Genomic DNA, 21,479 nt, shown 5'->3' with positions numbered 1-21,479 from the left:
AAGAGCCAAGCCCCTTGCACAAATTTCATGCACCTGGCCTCTAGTCATAATTATAATAGAAGATTGACATATCCTTCTCCATAAAAAATAAAAAAGGCAGGGAAAGGGATATTTGGGATGGAGATGGGATACTTGAAAAAAGTAACTGATAATTTAAAAATCACATTCCCTATCCACAATAAAATTAGCTTAAGAATAATAACTATTGGTTCTAATCAACCACTTGGTAATCTTAAGGGCAAAGAAAAAAATCAGTATCACAATAAAAATACCTTAAAAAAGACACTGGGGGGTAGGGGAGGCCAGGGGAAGGTCAAGGGGAGAAAAAAAAGAGACATATGTAATACTCTTTGTAATACTTTAAGCAATAAAATAAAATTAAAAAAAAAAAAACCTTAAAAAGATTTATAGGAAACTATGTAATATTTAAAATAGCATTGTTTTTGTAAAAAAGATACAATGATCACTATAAGCTAACCAACTTATAAAAATTGAAATAAAAAATTTGAAATACCACCGAGATAACATAACCATAAATAAATGAATTTTAGCAAACTCATGTAAACTGCAAAATATACATCAGATGTATTTATATATGTGATTTCTACAAAATCAATCCCAGATTAAAGGAATAATTAAAATTAATTTTACTTTTAAAAATTCTACAAGTAAACTACTTTATAAAAAAAGATTATCTTGCAAGTGAACCCCACTTCTGAGAGAACTATGGTTATTTTAGTACTAGTGGCCCAGTGCACGGATTCATGCACATTGAAAGGAAATTGGGAGCCCGCACCCACGTGCCCAGGGAGTTTCCAGGTCCCTGTGAGCTGCCGGGAAGTCGTGTGGGGCATCTGTCCTCCTCCCTGCAGCTTCCTGAAAAAGTATTTCCAAATATCCTTTCTATGGCCAGGGTCACACCTTGCCAGCTGGGAGGTCCCCAGTGGATGTCTTGGGCCATGCTGGATGCTTTCCACTGCTCAGAGCCGGATAAGAGACACTCCAAGGTGAACAATACAAAATTAGGGATCTTGGGGGTTGGGGGCTCTGTTGCCCACACCCTCACCCTTCAGATCCATCTCTTTACTCTTACCCTGTCAGTCGCCACCTTGTGGCCACTGTTATATTGCTGCCTTCCTCTGTAGCTCTGGGGCAATCGGTAAGGGATGAGATTTGATCTTGATGCCCAAGGCTGAGTTCCAGGAGCCTGGCGATGATATCAGGCTCGTCCTGGGTACTCTGAGGTCCGCACTTCAACTGTTCTCTGAAGATTGTAACTGCAGGCTAATGGGGTATGAGGAATGTAGCAGTGCGCTAAGAGGCAGGCAGCCAAGGAGGAGCCCGGGCCGAGGTCGGGCACCGCTCCCACTCATCCAGGCACTGCTGCACCTACCGCTGCCACTCAGTAGCACTGCTGCAGAGGCGGGAGAGGCTCATGCTGCCACCGCAATGCTTGCCAGCCATGAGCCTGGCTTCTGGCTGAGTGGTGCTCCTGCTATTGGAGTGCACTGACAACCAGGGGGCAGCTCCTGTATTGAGCGTCTGCCCTCTGGTGGTCAGTGTGTGTCATAGTGACTGGTTGACCGGTCATTCTGTTGTAACGGTTGCTTGGACTTTTATATATATACTAGAGGCCCGGTGCACAAAAATTTGTGCACTTGGGGAGGAGGGGGCCCCTCAGCTCGGCCTGTGCCTTCTCGCAGTCTGGGACCCCTCAGGGGATGACCACCTGCTGGCTTAGGCCTGCTCCCCAGGGGATTGGGCCTAACATGGCAATCAGACATACCTCTGGCAGCCCGGCAGCCCTTGGGGGATGTCCACTTGCCAGTGAGGAGCAGGCCTAAACTGCAGTCGGACATCTTTAGCGCTGCTGAGGAAGCAGGAGAGGCTCCCACCACCACCGCTGTACTGGCAGCCATCAGCCTGGCTTGTGGCTGAGCAGAGCTCCCCATGTGAGAGTGCCCTGACCACCAGAGGGCAGCTCCTGCATTGAGCGTCTGCCCCCTGGTGGTCAGTGTGTGTCATAGTGACCAGTCATTCCCAGTCATTCTGCTGTTAGGGTCAGTTTGCATATTACCCTTTTACTATATAGGATAGAGGCCTGGTGCACAGGTGGGGGTCCCGCTTGGGTGCCTGACCAGCCTGGATGAGGGGCTGAGGGCCGTTTTCAGGCTGACGGGTGACTGAAGCTCCCAACCTCTCCCTTTTTTCTTTCTTTTTTTATTCTGGGATTTATTTACCTTCTATGGCTGTCACTGGAACTGAGAGCCGGCTTTAGCTCTGATGCTCGGCTCCAGCTCTGAGACCTCTGCTGCTGAAAGCAGGTATCTGGGTTTGTTTGGCTTCTATAATTGAAACACTGTTGCAGCTCCAGGTCTGAGGCCGGCTGGCTGAAAGCAGGTTTCTGGGGTTTGTTTAGCTTCTATAATTGCAACATTGTTTCTTAGAGTGCAGCTCAGAGGCCGGCAGCGGCAGGCGGGGAACCTTGGCTTCCTCCATCACTGGAGCAAGCAAGCCTCATGTTCGCGTCAACTGCCTGGCTGCCGGCCGCCATCTTGGTTGGCAGTTAATTTGCATATCGCTCTGATTAGCCAATGGGAAGCGTGCCAGAGGTACGGTTAATTACCATGTTTGTCTATTATTAGATAGGATAGACATATCCTTCCAAACGTTTTCCATGTGTATTTCACATGCTCAGTACAAAAATAACACATTTGTATTGAGAAAAAATGTTGTCTACCTTATATCAATGAGTTTAAAACAAAAGTTACAAAGTGTGTTTGATTGTATTTGTATAACACTGACACATCATGAAATTAGAATTTAGACAGGGAGACCAAGTAACATAAGCTTAATATCATTAGCATGATAATAACATGAAAACTGGCAATAAATGAATTTCTACAAGGTAAAGAAAGTAACAAGATACCACTACACACCATTCAAATGACTAAGTTTTTTAAAAAATGACAGCCCCTAGTACTGATGATATTGAGCAATGGGAACTCCTCACATAAGCTGGTATGACTGTAACAAGGCACACCCACTTTAGGGAGAGAAAAAAAAGTTTGGCAGTTTCTTATATAGTTAAAACAAACACCATGTGATCCCAAAATCTCATTACTAGATATTTACCCAAGTCAAATGAAAACTTATGTCCACACAAAAATCTGAACGCAAATGTTCATAGCAGCTTTATTCATAACTGCCAAAAACTAGACACAACACAAGCAATCCTCAACTGAGGACTAAACAAAAAGTGGTATAACCACATAATGAAACATCACTCAGCGATAAAAAGAACTACTGATACAAGCAATAACATGGATAAAACTCAAAATGCATTATAATAAATAAAAGGAGCCAAATTCAAAAGGCTACATACCATATAATTCCATTTATCTGACATTCTGGGAAAGGGACAGATCAGTGGTTGCTAGGGAGTAAAGGTGGGACAGAGGTGGACTTCAAAGAAAGTAACAGGAAACTTTTTAAAGTGATGGAACTTTTTATCTTGAATGTGGTAGTCACTATATCACTGCTTCCTAATTTGATGTTTTACTTACTGGTTATACAATGCCTTCCCCTAAGGCAGTGGTTCTCAACCTATGGGTCACAACCCCTTTGGTGGTTGAACGACCCTTTCACAGGGGTCGCCTAAGACCACCCTGCATATCAGATTATTTACATTACGATTCATAACTGTAGCAACTTTACAGTTATGAAGTAGCAACGAAAATAATTTTATGGTTGGGTCACCACATGAGGAACTGTATTTAAAAAGCCAGAAGGTTGAGAACCACTGCCCTAAGGAATACCATAAGATTTTGGGCAATCCTGGCATTCAATTTCCCCCAATATTACTTTCTAGTACTATAGCATTCACCAAATTCTCTAGGAAGGTTAAATGTTTTACACCTACCATATAAATACTTACGCTCACCTTCATGCCTCGTTTAGTTAGGTGTATTGTCTACCTTGCCTATAATACCGCCTTTTCCTCTTCTCCCAATTCTTTCAGCCCTTTTATATGTTGGCCATTAAAGGGGCAAGAAAAGGGGGGGGGGGGTTTAAAGTCATACATTTCTGTAACAGTAGTAATACACCAGAAGGATAATGTCTATAGATGCATTTTTTAAAAATGCAATTTTTACACAATAACTGAAGACAAGTAGGAAAAATACTTGTATTTCTAAACACAGTTCATAGAACACAGGAAGACAATTCACAAAAGAATACTGGTAAAATGTAAGGAAATAGCCAAATCAAATTTAATATAACACTATTTTCTATCTCATAAGCTACAGGAAAAATACAAATTGTTCAAAAAACTGATATTTGACTATATTGTAGATATACATACTACTTTGGAAAAGAATTTCATAATTTGTATAAAAAGCCACAAAGTAGTCATTCCCTTGGAACTTTGTCAGTTCCAGAAGTGATCCCCCTGAAATAATCCAAAAAAAATAAGATATAAAGATGCTCACTAATGTCTTTAAATTATCTAAAGCAATTGTTGACAAACTGCGGCTCACAAGCCACATGTGGCTCTTTGGTCCCTTGAGTGTGGCCATGAAGTTTCAATCACACTGCACGTGTGTACCCGCATGTGGTATTTTGTGGAAGAGCCACACTCAAGGGGCTGCAGTTTGCCGACCTCTAGTCTAAAGTGTTAGAGAATATAAGAGAAACATCAAATGTTCTAATTCTGCCAATATTCCTTTCACATTTTGCTCTAATTTTCCCTGAAATCCTTCTCTCTTTTTACCCCTTTTTCTACAAGCCTTGGTTGGCTCTTTATTACCCATCAGCAAGTGCAACAAGGTAACTGGAGATGTAGTCTCAACTCTATTTAAGTATTAATTTGATCAAGAGTACTACTAAGTCAATTAATTTTATGAACTTCAAATATCTCATTTGCAAAGAAACATAAATTAAGGCAATCTCTCTCTTCAGAGAACTTCTCTTTCATAGAGCATATACAACATATGTTCAGGTATTTAAATAAACTCTAAACTACTGGGGGAGGAAAAAAACCACAGTAACAACTGGGGGAAAACAACATGCTTTTATTAGAAAACTTCCAACATGGAAAACCGAGGACCTGAAATGACAATTTATTGCTAATGTTGTGTAACTCTATCCATGACCATGAATCTCCGCTAGACATCACACCCTGACAAAAATGAGTCTCAGATTTACTTCTTTTAAACCTGGAATTCATAAAAATAGTGATTTAATGCAAGATACTTTCAGTAAGTTACTAGCCAATCAATTATGAGATCAGAATAGAACTGAGACAGTGAAGCATGGTACTTTCTGCTCAGCTTGTCACACCACAGTTACAGCCCTAAACCATGGTACTGGAGATTTCATGTTTACGAGATGGGATCTTGCCCATCCTTTATATATAAAAGTCAGAAACTACTTAATTGCAAGTGATAATGTATATACATCTAAGAAAAACTCCCCATTTTTTAAACATCACTGAACAAAACTTATATAAAGGAGCTGAGAAGAATCTGTTTGTTTTCTGTAAATTTATTTTAGCATTTTAGACTTTCAGAGTTCCAAAGATATTACAGAAAGTGCTGTATACTTCCCTAGTTTCTTCTATTGTTTACATCTTACATTTCTAAGGTACATTTATCATGATCAAGGAACAAACAATAGAATATTATTGTTAACTAAACTCCACACTTTATTCAGATTCCACTAGTTTTCCCCCTAGTATCCTTGTTCAGTTTCAGGGTTCATCCAGGAATCCCACAGTCCATGTAGTAATCATGTCTCTTTAGCTTCCTCTAGTTCAACGGTTCTCAACCTGTGGGTCACGGCCCCTTTGGAGGTTGAACGACCCTTTTACAGGGGTCGCCTAAGACCATCAGAAAACACATACATAATTACATATTGTTTTCTGTGATTAATCACTATGCTTTAATTATGTTCCATTTGTAACAATGAAAATACATCCTGCATATCAGATATTTACATTACAATTCATAACAGTAGCAAAATTACAGTTATGAAGTAGCAACAAAAATAATTTTATGGTTGGGGGTCACCACAACATGAGGAACTGTATTAAAGGGTCGCGGCATTAGGAAGGTTGAGAACCACTGGTCTGGTCTGAGAGTTCCTCAGACTTTTCTTGTTTTTGATGATCTTGACAGTTCTGAAGAGTACTTGGTCAGGTACGTACTTTGTGATATGTCTCTCAATTTGTTATTGTCAGGTGTTTTTCTCATGACCACACTATAATTTTGACTTGGTGGTAGGAAGATCAAGGTGAAATGTCATTCTTATCACATCTATCAATATGACTTATTGACAATCTGGCCAAGGTACAGTTTGCTAGGATGTGGAAAAACTGTAACGTTACCTGCTCCCACAGAAGGTATCCTGAAAGGAGGTCACTAAGTACAGCCCACATTCAAGGGATGAGGGTAGGGAGAGTATTAAGCTCCCCCCACCCCCGCCCGCCCCACCGCCCCGAATATCTACATGAATTTGGAGTTCTTCTGTATGGGAAATTTATCTCCCCCTCCCCCATTTATTTGTCCAATCATTTATCAGTATAAACTCATGGATATTTATTTCAAACACAAATGTAACTTAATGTGTTGCTCAAATTGTTCCAGATTTGGCTATTGAGAGCTTTTTCAGATTGATTCTTGGGTTCCTTTGACATGCTCCCATCCTTCTGTTTCTTGAAACTTCTGCAACTTTTTAAAAACATGTAACTTTCATATATTCTCAATGTTACCACATATTAAATTATTTCTTTCATTTTATAGTTATATACTAAGTTTTTAAGAATTGAACTCTCTCAGTGAGTTCTGAAGAGAAGCAATCTGACTGCGACTAAGATTTCTGTCCTGGAATAATTTCTCACTTGGTAAACTAGGGTACTTAAAAGTTAAGAAACTTTATGTGTTAGCTTTCTTAGAAGTTTTCCCATATCCCTGCAAGTTGGATTTCATATGAATCTTCTGGTACTCACTGTGCTTTTCTTTCAGATGTTGGGGAGGTGAGGGTGAGAACATTGCAGGTATACTGATCACCTTTATCTCTGTTAAAGGCAAGGACTGCTGTCAAAACATTCTGGCACACCATAGCACAGAAATTCTCATTTTAATCTAGTTTGTTTCAGATTCAGGGCTCCCATTAAGAAGCATGCTATTTTGTTTGGACATGATCAATTTTCATGATCTTTTCTCCTTTATTAGTTCAATATATAGTCTATATGGCAAACTTCAGGATTGGCTCAACATAACTAATTAGAATATGATCAAGCCAAATTTCTTCTCCAAGGTAATTAATTACTCCCCAATATAAGAAAATACCTTCCTGAAAAAAGCATCTATAAAATGTTAGTTTCTTGTGAAAGGAGTAGGGTAGACTTAAGTATAGTTATTTCCCTATAGATAAACTATAATGCTCTTTTATCACTGTTGACCTCTAGAGGGAGCTCAAAGTTCTTGTTACTTTTCCCAAAGATCAGGACTTCTCCTACAAACGTGGTATATTTAAAATTAAGAACATTTTATTACAGCACTGTGAAGAGTAAGTTAAATGTGTGCCATCCCTTTAGGAATTTATTGCTCCTCAGCAGTGAAGAAGGCCCCAACCATTTCTTCTCTCCCTTCCAGACTCCTGTGACTCTTCAAACATTCATTCTCTTTCCCACTTGGCATAGATTAGGTATCTTGAAAAGAGGATAGCTTTAGGCATTTGGAGGCAAATGCTCCCTCTTGCTGACTCTTGGTACTTTCTGGGTAGCAGGCCAATGAATCTGCCTTCCCCATATCAGGGCGCACATAGGGAAGGTAGAGATTTGTATGGCTCACTAGTATAATGCTAAGATGAGGCTGGTTCATGTTTGCCTAGAAACTCTAGTCAAGTTAAACTCCCATTCAGGCACCCACCGCCAAGGACAGAGGGATCATTACCATACACAGCTGTAGCACATTTTTGGGGCCACATCTGTAGGGAAGTTGTACAGGAAATGACGACAAATCAGACTGCCAAACCTCCACTTCACCTGTCTATGTATGACTCTGAGGAAGTAACTCAGTCCCTTAAAGGCTCAGTTTCCTCATCTTTAAATACCTGATGGAGTTGCTAAACATAAATAAATACAAAGATATGAGCCTTATATGAGGCACATGGTTAGATGCATTGATAAGCAGATGACACTGGCTAGGGTTTGGGCCTTGTTGCAAAGTAGAAACAAGCATTTAACTTCACTTGTTTCTAGGCTATTCAAGTCAATTTAGCCTAGATAACAAGTTCTCCACATGCTCCAACTTAGATCACTGCAACCTGAGGCTAAAGCCCAAACTAAAGGCACAGTGTTACAGATACCTTTTTTTTTTCCTGCATAGACACCAAAAAGGCCTCAGGTTGAAGCCAGATTGTTCAGGAGAGGATTCTGCACCCCTATGTCTATTAGCAAAATATCACCTCGATTATACCATAATTTCCCACAACGAAGTAAGTGCTAATGGCCCTTTATAACCTTTTCTAAACCTCTGACTCAGAACGGGAACATGTTATGTGATAAGCTCAGCAAAGACCACTCACTGGCTATAGATGCTCATACAGAACCTACATTGTAATGTTGCCATGAGAGTCAGGGTCCATAGGGTAATTTCCAGAGATGTGTTCTGGAACCAGTCTCCCTTCTTTTTAACTTGTTCCCGGATAATCTGATACCATGTATGGATAAAATGGAATGGAACCATACCCTCCTGCAACAAAGAACAGAAAGATAAATAGTTGCTAATACATTTAGTCTAAAGGTTGTGATCTTAACAAACAACCCTTGGTGCATTAATCTTCTATAATAATAAAAGCATAATATGCTAATTAGACACGACAGCCGAATGACCTTCTGGCTGTCATTCCGGATGAAGCTGCGGTGGCAGGGGCCAAGGCAGAGGCAGTTAGGGGTCATCAGGCAGGCAGGTGAGTGGTTAGGGGCGATCAGGCATTCAGGCAGTTAGGAGGCAGCAATCCTGGATTGCGAAAGGGATGTCCGACTGTTGGTTTAGGCCCGATCCCGTAGGGATTCCTGCGAGATTGGGCCTTCCCTGCAGGATTGGGCCTAAACTGGCAGTTCAACATCCCCTGAGGGGTCCCAGATTACAAGAGGGTGTAGGTCAGGCTGAGGGACCCCCCCATCCCTTGCACTAATTTCATGCAGTGGGCCTCTAGTGTTATATATAATGTTAAAAAGAGAAGCTTTAAATGAATCATTCTAAAACTAAAGTTCACCATCTTGGTTAGATGTTCACCAATTTTTAATTGGCTCATAATTTCACAAAGCAAATCACTGCATTAAATTGCCTTATATTGCAATTTCTCATGGAGATTATACAAAGAAATAGTACTACATAAGCTCCTGCACATCTATGCATGCGTTATTAAGCAAATTTTGTAGCAAGAATGGCTATCTGGTTAACAATATCTGCCTAAAATCATTATAAACTAGGATTGTTTGGGCCATGCTCAAGAACCAGAAAGCACTTCACTGTCTGTTTGTCTTGACAGATTCACACCCAATTCAAGTTTGTTTTCTGATAGGATTCCTCCAGCTCACCTATTAACTGGGTAAAAGGGGGCAGAATATTAAGAGAAAGAGGCTATAGTTCTTTAAAGTATGTTACAGAAATTTCATCAACTTGATCCCAATAGCAAAATGGAGTCCATTAGGGAGTTTTAAATATGAGCAATCCAATTAGATATGCTCTTAGATTACTCAGCGTCAAGTGAAGAGGATTGGGAACTGGAAGATGGGTAAGCAGGGGGAAGTATGGAGACCAATATGAGCTACTCTAGAAATCCTGGCACACAATGATAGTGATCTAATCCAATAAAGTACAGTAACAATATTATCATCATTAGTCAACATTTAAAATGCATTTACAGTATGGAAGATATGTAATCCTCTCAAGAAACCTATAAAACTGGTTGTATTAATATATCCATTTAACAGAGGAAGAAACAAAAGCATAAAGGCAAAAGAGAACAAAGTGTACAGATTTGAAAATACACCTATGAAGTATATAAAGTAAGACGATAATTGATATGGTGTGGAGCTCTAAAGATGAAAGTAATAACATCCAGGTCTTCATGCTGGTACTTGATACCATTGGTAAATAAATATTTACCTTACATTAAGTATTATTTAACATCATCTAAATGGCAGGTATAATTTCAGGTTACAAAAAAAACCCAATATCCAGCCCTACCCAGTTTGGCTCAGTGGATAGAGCGTTGGCCTGTAGACTCAAGGGTCCTGAGTTTGATTCCGGTCAAGGGCATATGCCTGGATTATGGACTCAATCCCCAGTAGCGGGTGTGCAGAAGGCAGCCAATCAATGATTCTCTCTCATCATTGATGTTTCTATTTCTCCCTCTCCCTTCCTCTCTGAGATCAATAAAAATATATTTTAAAAAACCAACAATATCCATTGGCTAAATACAAAAGATTATATCATGACTGCTTTCACCAAAACTCTTAACCATAGAAATACATGATATAGGTATTACAGAAAAATAAATTTAAGGAAAATTCCTTTTGTTCATCTTTTTCATTTTTGTATCCTTTCCTCTTGGTTCTTGTAGCCTAGTTTGCTCAAGATGATAATTTTCTTATCTTGTTTTAAATGGTATTTACACTGCAATTCATGTTTCCATTTTAAACTATTGTAATCATGTTTTTTCAAATGATTTAAAATTATTTTAATATGATTCCATTTTCAAAGATGCAATTTCTTTCATGAATCTCACTGAAAAAGAGAATTAAACATTCAGGTTTTTTTTTTCCCCCACTTACTTGAACAGTTTATTTCTCTAATTCTAAAAATTGGTCTCTAATTTTTTATAAATCTTGTATATTTTTGTTGTTTTGTTCATTCACGAGAGTCATTCCTTCAACAAATCCATTTATTACATCCCTGCCACTCTAGATCAGTGATGGCGAACCTATGACACGCGAACTCATTTTTTTGGTTGATTTTTCTGTTAAATGGCATTTAAATATATAAAATAAATATCATAAATATAAGTCTTTGTTTTACTATGGTTGCAAATATCAAAAAATTTCTATATGTGATATGGCATCAGAGTTAAGTTAGGGTTTTTCAAAATGCTGATACACCGAGCTCAAAAGGTTTGCCATCATTGCTCTAGATCATGCTAGTATTTCTAGGTTTTAGGGATACAAGACTAAATAAAATAGAAAAAAAAGTCCCTGCCCTCATGGATTTTATATTCTAGTGATGGGGCATTTTACAACAATGAATCATAAATATAAAATGTATTGGGTAGTGCTAAGTACTATCCTATCTAATAAAAGAGAAACATGGTAATTAGCCATACACCCACTACCTTTCCCATTGGCTAATCAGGGCGATATGCAAATTAACGGCCAGCCAAGATGGCGGCTAATTTGCATACTGCAGGCAGGGAGGGCCAGCTCGAGCTGATGTCCGGCCCATATGGCGCCTAAGCCCCAACGCCAGCCAGGACCCCAGTGAGTGGCCCTGAGTGGCGGGGGGCTTGGTGGCTCAAACAGCCGCCTAAACCACGCCCCCAGCCGGGACCCCTGTGTGTGGCCCTGGGCAGCGGGGCCTCCACAGCTGCAGTGTTTGGACCCAGGCCCCAGCCTGCCCTGGGCTCCGCTCAAGGAGGGGCTGGGGGCCTGGGGTTTACTAAACTTTACTGGAGCTGCTCCCCACACCCCAGCCCCTGCCCCAGAACCACACTGCCCGCAGCAAGGCTACTGGCAGCTTCCTGACAGGTGGGCAGCAGGAGAGCTGAGTTGAGCGGGGCTGCAGGGAGCCACGGAAGGGCTGGGCCGTGGGAGCCAAGCTCCCGGGGGTCTGAGGAGAGAGCCTGAAGGTAGAGGAACCTTTGGCAAAGTGGTTGCCAGGAGCCGCGGCCATGGGGTCTGCAGGCGCGCAGACAGGCCTCCACCTGATGGGCAATCCTGGGCAAGCGCCATGGCTTTGGGGAAGCGGCTGGCCAGGAGGCAGGCGGCCCAAGGGGCGCAGAGCGGCGCCAAGGTGGGGTGCACTGGAGAGGGCTCAGGCCTGGGCAGGTTGCTGGCGGGTGGGGATCTGCCTTGCCTGCAGAGAGTGAGGTTCTGTATTGGCCCCAATAGGCGAGAAACAAGAGGCGATGACTGCAGGCGGAGGGGCGCTGACTCGCAGCCCTGAGGCGGGGGTGGAGGGGTGGCGCCACCTCAGTGGAGGAGCGCCTCACTGCTGGGTACCCCACTGCGGCGGTTTGGTGAAGCTCCCGGCGCTGACCGGGCCTCGCTGCAGCCTACACACTTTGAGAGGCCAGGACTCCTGCTCCCACCTTGGCCCAAAAACAAGCCTGCGCCCGCCCCGCCCCCAGTTCCCGCCCCGCCCCATAGGGGTGCACACCTGCACAGTGAGTGCAAGCCTACAACCTGCTCCCCAGAAGAGAGGCAGTAAAGAATGGGGTGGGGCGGGGGAGAGGAAAGAATGTGGAACATCCATGATGAAGAGGTGCTGGAGAATGAGGCTTGGAAGCCTCACAGGGAGGTTTGTTCTGTTTGCCCTGCGGCTGTCCCTTAGGGAAGGCGGAGAGCCGGCTGTGAGGGCTCCTGCGCGAGGAGTCCAGTTCCATAGCCAACTGGAATTGGCCTCAGTTTCCTGCTCTGTAAAATGTGTTAGCGTGTCCCAGTACCTTCACTGAGCTTTGAGGGCCAATTGAGATACTATATAAAGAAAATGAGGGAAGAAGTGAGAAAGAAAAGGAAGGGCAAGCAACACAAAAGAAAGATTGAAAGGAACCTATAAACCTATTGTCACTTAAATAGGGAATAGCGTCAACAGTGTTGTAATGACGGTATGAAGCCAGGTGGGTACTGGAAGTATCAGGAAACACTTTGTAAAGTATATGGTTGTCTAACCACTATTCTGTAACTAATAAACCTGAAACTAATACAAAATAATATTGAATGTAAAGAAATGAAAATAGGAGTGAAACTTTTCTAAATTTCAAAGTTTAAATAAAGGCTGTAAAGGAAGGCAGGGGGAGAATAAAAATAGTGTTTTTCATTTTACCACTTTATTGGCTTTTCAGTATATGAAAAAGACAGTTGTCTTTATATGGTGCTTTTATGCTTTTCTAAGTCATTATCTCATTTGATGTTCAGGGCAACAAGATAGACAAGATAATTATTCCCTCCACTATTCAAAGAAAGGAAATCTTGGTGCCTGGCCCCAATGAGTCAATCGTCAATCCCTTATTGTAAAGCAGGGTTAGTGAAATTTTCTGTGAAGGGTCATATCTATACTAATAAAAGCCTTGGGGGTGATCTGGCCAGCAGGGGAGGGCAGTTGGGGATGATCAGGCCGGCAGGGGAGCTGTTAGGGGGTGATCAGGCTGGCAGGCTGAAGCAGTTAGGGGCAATCAGGCAGGCACGCGGGTGAGTGGTTAGGAGACAGCGGTCCAGGATTGTGAAAGGGATGTCCAACTGCCGGTTTAGGCCTGATCCCGGCAGTCAGACATCCTGGGATCAGGCCTAAACCAGCAGTCGACATCCCCCAAAGGGTCCGAGATTGGAGAGGGTGCAGGCTGGGCTGAGGGACACCCTCCTCTCGTGCACGAATTTTGTGCACCGGGCCACTAGTCCTATATAATAAAAGCGTAATACTAGTATGCAAATTGACCAAATGGCAGAAAGACTGGTCGGCAGGGGGAGGGCCAGTGAGCAGGCAGTGCTAGACCAGCCAAGGCATGTGCCAGCGGGCAGAGGAAGGGACTGATGGTGGGGGGTGGGGTGCAGGGCTGGCCGCTCGCCAGCCACCGTCCTCTGATGGACCCGCCTGGTCGCTTTCTGCAGACGGACGCCAGGCTGCGGCTTAAGCCGTCAGTCGGACATCCCGAGGGCTCCCAGACACAGAGGGTACAGGCCAGGCTGTGGGATTCCGCACCCCCCCCACCCCCGCACAAATTTTCATGCACCAGACCTCTAGTAAAAAGATAGATCAATAAGAAAACAGGAAGTAATGGTGGTGGTAGGGGGCAGTACTTCAGATATGGTGGTCAGAGACAGCCTCTCTGAAGTGACTTGGGCAAGAACCAAAATGAGCAGGGAATAAGTCATCCAAACTTATAAAGAAAAAGTATTCCCAGGAGAAGACGGAAGTTGAAATGAATCTGCTAAACCTGGTAAGACTAATGCAGAACAAGGTGGTAGAGGAGATAGAACATTCAGTAGAGGCCAGACCACATACAGCCTTGTAGGCCATGGTGGAAGAACTGTGGATTTGTTATGTGAATGTAAGAAGCCACTGGAGCCCTGACCGGTTTGGCTCAGTGGATAGAGCGTCGGCCTGTGGACTGAAGGGTCCCAGGTTCGATTCCGGTCAAGGGCATGTACCTTGGTTGTGTGCACATCCCCAGTAGGGGGTGTTCAGGAAGCAGCTGATCGATGTTTCTCTCTCATCAATGTTTCCAACTCTCTATTCCCTCTCTCTTCCTCTCTGTAAAAAAAAAATCAATAAAATATATTAAAAAAAAAAAGAAGCCACTGGAGTGTTTCTAATTTATGTGTTAAAAGTGATTATCTGTTGTGTGAATACAGTGCAAAAATGAGAGAACTGTTTCTAAGTTATTGCAGTAGCCTAAGTAAAAGGTAACAATGGTCTGAATTCAGGTGGCAGCCATAGAAGAACGGATGAATACAAAATACATTCCAAAGATAGCACTGCTAGAACTAACTTGCTGATGATCAGAAGATGATTCCAAGCTTTTTAGAACCAAGCCCTATCTATGGAGGAAAGACAGTGCCATTTACTGGGGAGAGATACACCAGAAAAGAGGAGCGTTGGGGTAAGATAGGAGCCAAAAGTTCCATTTCCACATCTTTGGTGTTGATTTCAAGCAGACATACAAGTACAAAGGTCATACAGGCAGCAAGATAGATTTCATAGCAGTTTAGGGAAGGAAGATGGGATAGAATTAGAGTATCATCAGCTAATAGAAGGCACTTAAAGACTAAACATGATTTCCTAGTGTGTGATTACAGATAAAAAAGAAGAGGTGCTTGAGGCTGTCCCACACTGAGCACTGAGGAGGAACCAGCTAAGAAAGGAGATCGTGCAAGAACTACTGGTGAGGTAGGAAGAACTTTTCTGGAAACCAGGCAAAGACAAGTGTATCTAAAAGAAGGAGTGAGGAACTGTGTCAAAAAGTGCATTAAAAAAAAAAAAGTGTATAAAGATCAAGTAAAGTGAGGGCTGAGAATTAAACTTGGATTTGGCAACAACAAAGTGGTTTCAGTATTCTTAAAATAAAACGTGTTTTCTGTGGCTTTATTTTATAGTTGTGAGAAGCAGCAGCTTTGGAGTTGCGTTGCCTAGGTTGAAATCAAATGTTCTGACAGTCTGCAGTTAGGCTTCTAAAGAGCATCCTCTTTATATGTGCCACCCATAAAGATTTTCCTTTATTTATGCCAGCAGTTCTCAACCTGTGGGTCGCGACCCCTTTGGGGATCGAACGACCCTTTCACAGGGGTCGCCTAAGACCATCAGAAAACACATATATAATTACATATTGTTTTTGTGATTAATCACTATGCTTTAATTATGTTCAATTTGTAACAATGAAAATACATCCTGCATATCAGATATTTACATTACGATAGCAACGAAAATAATTTTATGGTTGGGGGTCACCACAACATGAGGAACTGTATTAAAGGGTCGCGGCATTAGGAAGGTTGAGAACCACTGATTTATGCCTTTGGTTATGCTGGAAAACAGACGGTTAAACAAAACAGGACTGTGCAGCTGACTTATCATGCTTCTGAGTTGCTGACTTCTTAGTGGGCTAAGTGTACTGAGTAGTATTTTTTTCAAGAGAAGTACTCGAGTGATATACTTGAGTCATTACAAGCCTGAAAAATGCCAGTTTATTGCCCTGCCTATGTGAAGGATAATTTCAATCAATTTAAGAGTCTTAGGTTAAAACAGTTTTCCTCTCAGTTTTCTAGGTGCTACTCTACTGTCTTTTTATCACACCATCCAACAGAACATTGTGATAACAGAAATGTTTTATTCTGCATTGCCCAAACATGGCAGCCTCTAGCCACATGTAGCTTTTTACTAAGTACTTAAATTTTGCACATTTAAACTGAGGAAATGAACTATTTTAATTTAATAACTACACATGACTAGTGGCTACCATTATCTGGACAGTACAGAGGCAATGCTTATCTGATATACCTTCCTATCTAAGTAACCTGTTTCTTATCTGGATGTCTATACTATTTATTTCTATAGCCTAAAATTTAAAATTCCACTAAGCTATTTGGTATAGATCTCATTTATTTTGCTTGGTGTGCACATTAGTTACTTGCAAGAGAATATTAACAGGTCCTACCACATGGAAGTTAAATGAGCTTCAACTTGCTAAATAATTGGCACATAATAAGTGTTCAATATATGTTAACTATATTCCATGAGCCCTTTTGATCTGTTCTCTAGCTCTAGAAATTTTTTACTATTTCTCTGACTTTATCTTTTATAAATTTCCACTGACCTCTTACTCTAAACTTTTATTACATACTGGATCTACTCTTTGTGTTTCTTGTATTTTTGTCTTTAATTTTCATCTTATTTCCTCTGAATTGTGGGAATATTTCTAGAGCCCCCAAGGAGTCAGTAGTTAAGAATTACAAATTACACTTAAGAATTCCTTCCTGCCCTCTGAATTTTTCTTCAAATACTCAAGAGTCTCCTTGAGATTAATTAGTTGTTCTTTAAATTTCAATTTTCTTGTTTGTTGCAATAAGTCTGTTGCACAGGAAATCACTTGCTCACACTGATCATCTTTCAGATTACTAAGCCTATATGTGCCTATCTTTTAAGAATACTATGTTTAAAGAATTCTATGTTTATGAAATACTAGAGGCCTGATGCATGAAAATTCGTGCAAGAGTAGGCCTTCCTTCCCCCAGCTGCCGGCATCAGCTTCCCTCCTCTGGCCGCCAGTAGGCACCCGGACTTGGGCTGGCTTCCCTCCAGCCCAGCTTTGCCAGGAATACATCCGGTCTAATTAGCATATTACCCTTTTATTATTATAGATTAAATTGTATTGGGTTCAATCAGAAAAGAAATTAAGAACCAAATTCAAATCTTTTTTCAAAAGGGGAGATGATTACATTTTTTACTTCCTGTATTAGTTCTCAATAGCTGCCTAACAGAGAACCCCAAATTTAGCAGTTGAAACAACAAACATGTATTATCTTAGTTTCTGTGGATCAAGAATTTGAGTGTGGCTTAGCTGGGTGCATTTAGCTCAGGGTCTCTCACAAGGTTGCGTCAATATATGAGCCAAGGCCTCTGTCATCTCAAAACTTGTTGGTGAAAGAATCTGCTTGCAATTCAAGCTCACGCACACAGCTGCTGGCAGGCACCACGTCTCCACTGGCTGTTGGCCAAAAACACTAGCTCCTTGCCACATGAGCTCCAGGCAAGCTCATAAAATGGAAGATGGTTTCCCTCAGAGCAAATGAGTGGGTAGCCCAACACAGAAGCCAAAAGCATTTTTTGTAACCTAACCTCAAAAGCGACATCTCATCACTTTACCATACTTGCAGAAGCAAGTCACCAGGTCCAGCTAGACTCAAAAGGGAGGGAATTACACTCAAGAACATGAATATTAAGAGGCAAAGTACTGGGGAACACCACAGAGGATATCTGCACACTTACTCGGTCAGCTTACAGATTCAGCAATATGAAATCAGGCAGCAGGATTGCAGGCCAAAGAAGGCAGCTTTGGAGAAGGGAGTTTCAACTTTGTGCTTCATTAGTCTCTCCTGCAACCATGAGTAGCCAGCCTCTCTTCACGGGTCATATTTCCCTTGGCAAGACCATTCTGAATCATTCAGTTTTTAATCTCTGCTTCCAAGTACAAAATACGGACCATGCTTCAATTCTAGCTCTAGTTGCTCAAGGTAGGTCCCTTTACTCACATTCCAGGAGGGCTTTTCAATCGCATAAATCAACACCAAGTCAGCCAGTAAGGGCTTACCTCACTATGTTTCTCATTTGTACTGTTTCCTGCAAATTCTTTTTAGTTTAGTTATGGCACCCTTCCAGGTTTCCAAGGAGACTGAACTCTCCCCATTATGCTTGTTGGTTATTTCAGTGTGTCTATTTGTTTTAGCACATGGGTTTATTAGATCATCACCCTCCACCATAAGTCAACATAGCTATTTTTTTTTAAAAGGAAAGCACTTCATACATCTTTTAAAAGCGTCTATTTTAATAAATGACAGAAAATCCTTGTTGGTTTTCCTAGCCATATAATTCAATTTTATTGTTAGATAAAACAAAGGTGTTTTAATCTACATCATCAATTCCCAGAATAAGTAATTTAAGTAACTAAATTTTACAAATTTTTAAGAAAATGCAATGTCTTCAAACTTACTTCAGTTTGAAATGTGACTAATTACAAAAATTAGTAAACCTAGAAACACTTAACAATGTACATCCAATCTTAAAAGGAACCAGACACACAGCTGCTTAGAAGGATGAACTAATCATACATGGTTGTAAAGATGCCCCTACAACTACGTGCCCAGCACAGCAGTGGGCACGTAGCATTGCAAAATGGACATAATACTTAATTGAAGACAAAATCTTTAGTCACAATACCCAAACAGTATTCTAACAGAATACCCAACAGTATTCTAACTCATAAACCAAAGTATACATTCTTTGTTTAATAATGAAAAATATGTTCCTATACTATATTACTCTCTACCACATCCTCAATTCCATGAAGTAAATTTTTTCACCCTATTTCTTTAGGACACTAATAAAGAGCATAAGGGAGAATCAACAAAAACTAAACCAGCCGCTATCATATTTTTTGATCTGATACTCTAGTAGAGAGTAAGTATATAGACTACCGGATAACTGGAATTCAGTCGTTTTGTACTCTGTGGATGAATAGGAAAGAAACAAAAATAAGGGACTTAACACAAATGTGTTAAGCAGACACAAGGCCAACATATACTCTACACGGGATCTAACCTACACAAGCAGCCATCCTGTACAGATACAGTGTGCTGGAAGTAATCCTGTATCTTATCAGATTTCTAGATGATATGTTCTTAGTCAAAGAAAAGGAATTTTCAAACATTCTAGCACTTCACTTAAGGAATAAAATTACTTGGTATCTCAACAAAGTTGTAGGATACAAAATCAACACACAAAAATCAGTTGCATGTCTACACATTAGCAATGAACAATTGGAAAACAAAATTAGTAAACAATTTCTTTTACAACAGCATCAAAATAAATAAAATATTTAGGAATAATCTTGAGATGAGTCTTATACACTGAAAACTATAAAACACTGCTAAAAGAAATTAAAAATACAAATATAAAATCCATCCTAAAATTCATATGGAATCTCAAAGGATCAAAATGATGTCCACATGCTGAAGAATGAAGTTGGAGCTTCACCTTATACTATCTATAAACAATTAACTCTAAATGGATTAAAGACCTAAAACTATAAAAGTTTTAGAAGAAAACACAAGAAAAAAGCTTCGTGACAAAGAAGTTGGATTTGGCAACCACTTCTTGAATATAATACTGAAAAAAAAAGCAACAAAAGAAAAAAATAAATCGAAATTCAACAAAATTCAAAAATTTTGTGCATCAAAGAATACAACCAACAGAGTAAAAAGGTAACCCATGAAATGAGGATAAAATATGTGCAAATCATGTATTTGATACCGAGTTAATATCCAGAATATATAAAGAATTCCTACAACTACACAACAACAATTTAAAATTAGGCAAAAAACTTGAAAAGACATTTCTCTAAATATATACAAACTAGAGGCCTGGTGCACATGCACTCGGGGGGGAGGGGGGGGGTCCCTCAGCCCGGCCTGTGCCCTCTCGCAGTCTGGGACCCCTCCAGAGATAACGACCTGCTGGCTTAGGCCTGCTCCCAGGTGGCAGAGGGCAGGACCAATCCCTAGGTGCAGTCCCTGGTCGGGCTCAGAGCAGGGCCGATTGGGGACTTGGGGCGCTGCCCCCTGTCATGCACAGAGCAGGGTGGATTGGGAGGTTGCGATGCAACCCTCAGTCATGCTCAGGGTAGGGCCGATTGGGGGGTTGGGGAACCGCCCCCTGTCACACTCAAGGCAGGGTCGATGGGGAGGTTGCGGCACCACCCCGTCACGCACAGAGCAGGGCCAATCAGGGGGTTGGGGCACTGCCTCCTGTCACGCACAGAGCAGGGCCCGTGGGGGGACCGGGGAGGGGGGTTGGGGCGCCGCACCCTGTCACACACAGAGCAGGGCCAATCAGGGGGTTGAGGCGCCACACCCTGTCACACACAGAGCCGCAGGGCTGATCGGGGGTTGGGGCGCCTTCCCCTGTCAGGAACAGAGCAGGGCGGATAGGGAGGTTGTGGCCCCGCCCTCTGTCAAACACAGAGTCGCAGGGAGATCAGGGGGTTTGGGCGCTGCCCCCTGTCATGCTGATCCTGGTGCCGGGAGGCCTCGCGGCTCCACTGATCCCAGTGCTGGGAGGCATATTACCCTTTTACTATATAGGATAGAGGCCTGGTGCATGGGTGGGGCTGGCTGGTTTGCCCTGAAGGGTGTCCTGGATCAGGGTTGGGGTCCCCACTGGGGTGCCTGGGCAGCCTGGGTGAGGGGATGATGGCTGTTTGCAGCTGGTCACACACCCTTCAGGGTGGGGGTCCCCACTGGGGTGCCTGGCCAGTCTGGGTAAGGGACTGAGGGCTGTTTTCAGGCCGACTGAAGCTCCCAACTGCTCCTTTTTTTCTTTTTATTCTGGGCCAGCTTTAGCTCTGGCTGCAGCTCTGAGGCCTCTGCTGCTGAAAGCAGGTATCTGGTTTGTTTGGGTTCTATAATCGAAACAATGTATAACTCCAGCTCTGAGATCCTGGCCCGCTGAAAGCAGGTTTCAGGGGTTTTGTTTAGCTTCTATATTTATTACAATGTTTCTTAAACTGCAAGCTCAGAGGCCGGCAAGGCAGGCGGGGAACGTTGGAGTCCTCCGTCACTGAAGCACTCATGTTCGCTTCCAGCTGCCTGGCTGCCGGCCGCCATCTTGGCTGGCAGTTAATTTGCATTTCACCCTGATTAACCAATGGGAAGGGTAGCGGTCGTACGCTAATTACCATGTTTCTCTTTTATTAGATAGGACTAGAGGACAGGTGCACAAAAGTTTGTGCACTCGGGGGGGGGGCGCCCCTCAGTGCGGCCTGTGTCCTCTCGCAGTCTGGGACCCCTCGGGAGATAACGACCTGCTGGCTTAGGCCTGCTCCCGGGTGGCAGAGGGCAGGCCTAATCCCTAGGTGCAGCCCCTGGTCGGGCTCAGAGCAGGGCCGATTGGGGGATTGGGGCGCCACCCCGTCATGCACAGAGCAGG

At 42.3% G+C, this 21,479-nt stretch overlaps 1 protein-coding gene across 3 annotated transcripts in view; it reads right to left on the bottom strand.

The window, feature by feature from the left end:
* The window catches only part of PPP2R2A (protein phosphatase 2 regulatory subunit Balpha), a 99,078-nt gene that overhangs the window by 48,946 nt on the left and 28,653 nt on the right, over window positions 1–21,479 (bottom strand). Inside the window, exons 1-2 of one of the 3 annotated variants that reach the window (XM_036315507.1) lie at window positions 8,618–8,747; window positions 7,007–7,075 (exon numbers count right to left, since the gene is read on the bottom strand). The exons of 1 other annotated variant lie outside the window; for it this stretch is intronic. In XM_036315507.1, the coding sequence (XP_036171400.1) occupies window positions 7,007–7,049 (43 nt within the window). In that variant the 5' untranslated portion in view covers window positions 7,050–7,075; window positions 8,618–8,747. Of the gene's footprint in view, window positions 1–7,006; window positions 7,076–8,617; window positions 8,757–21,479 lie in introns of those variants that run through there. One more of the 3 variants, XM_036315505.1, reaches the window with a different exon arrangement.

This window comes from Myotis myotis, unplaced genomic scaffold (genome assembly GCF_014108235.1).
Source record: "Myotis myotis isolate mMyoMyo1 unplaced genomic scaffold, mMyoMyo1.p scaffold_m19_p_6, whole genome shotgun sequence".
NCBI classification, from domain to species: Eukaryota; Metazoa; Chordata; class Mammalia; order Chiroptera; family Vespertilionidae; genus Myotis; species Myotis myotis.
This window is presented reverse-complemented; position numbering and strand designations above follow the sequence as displayed.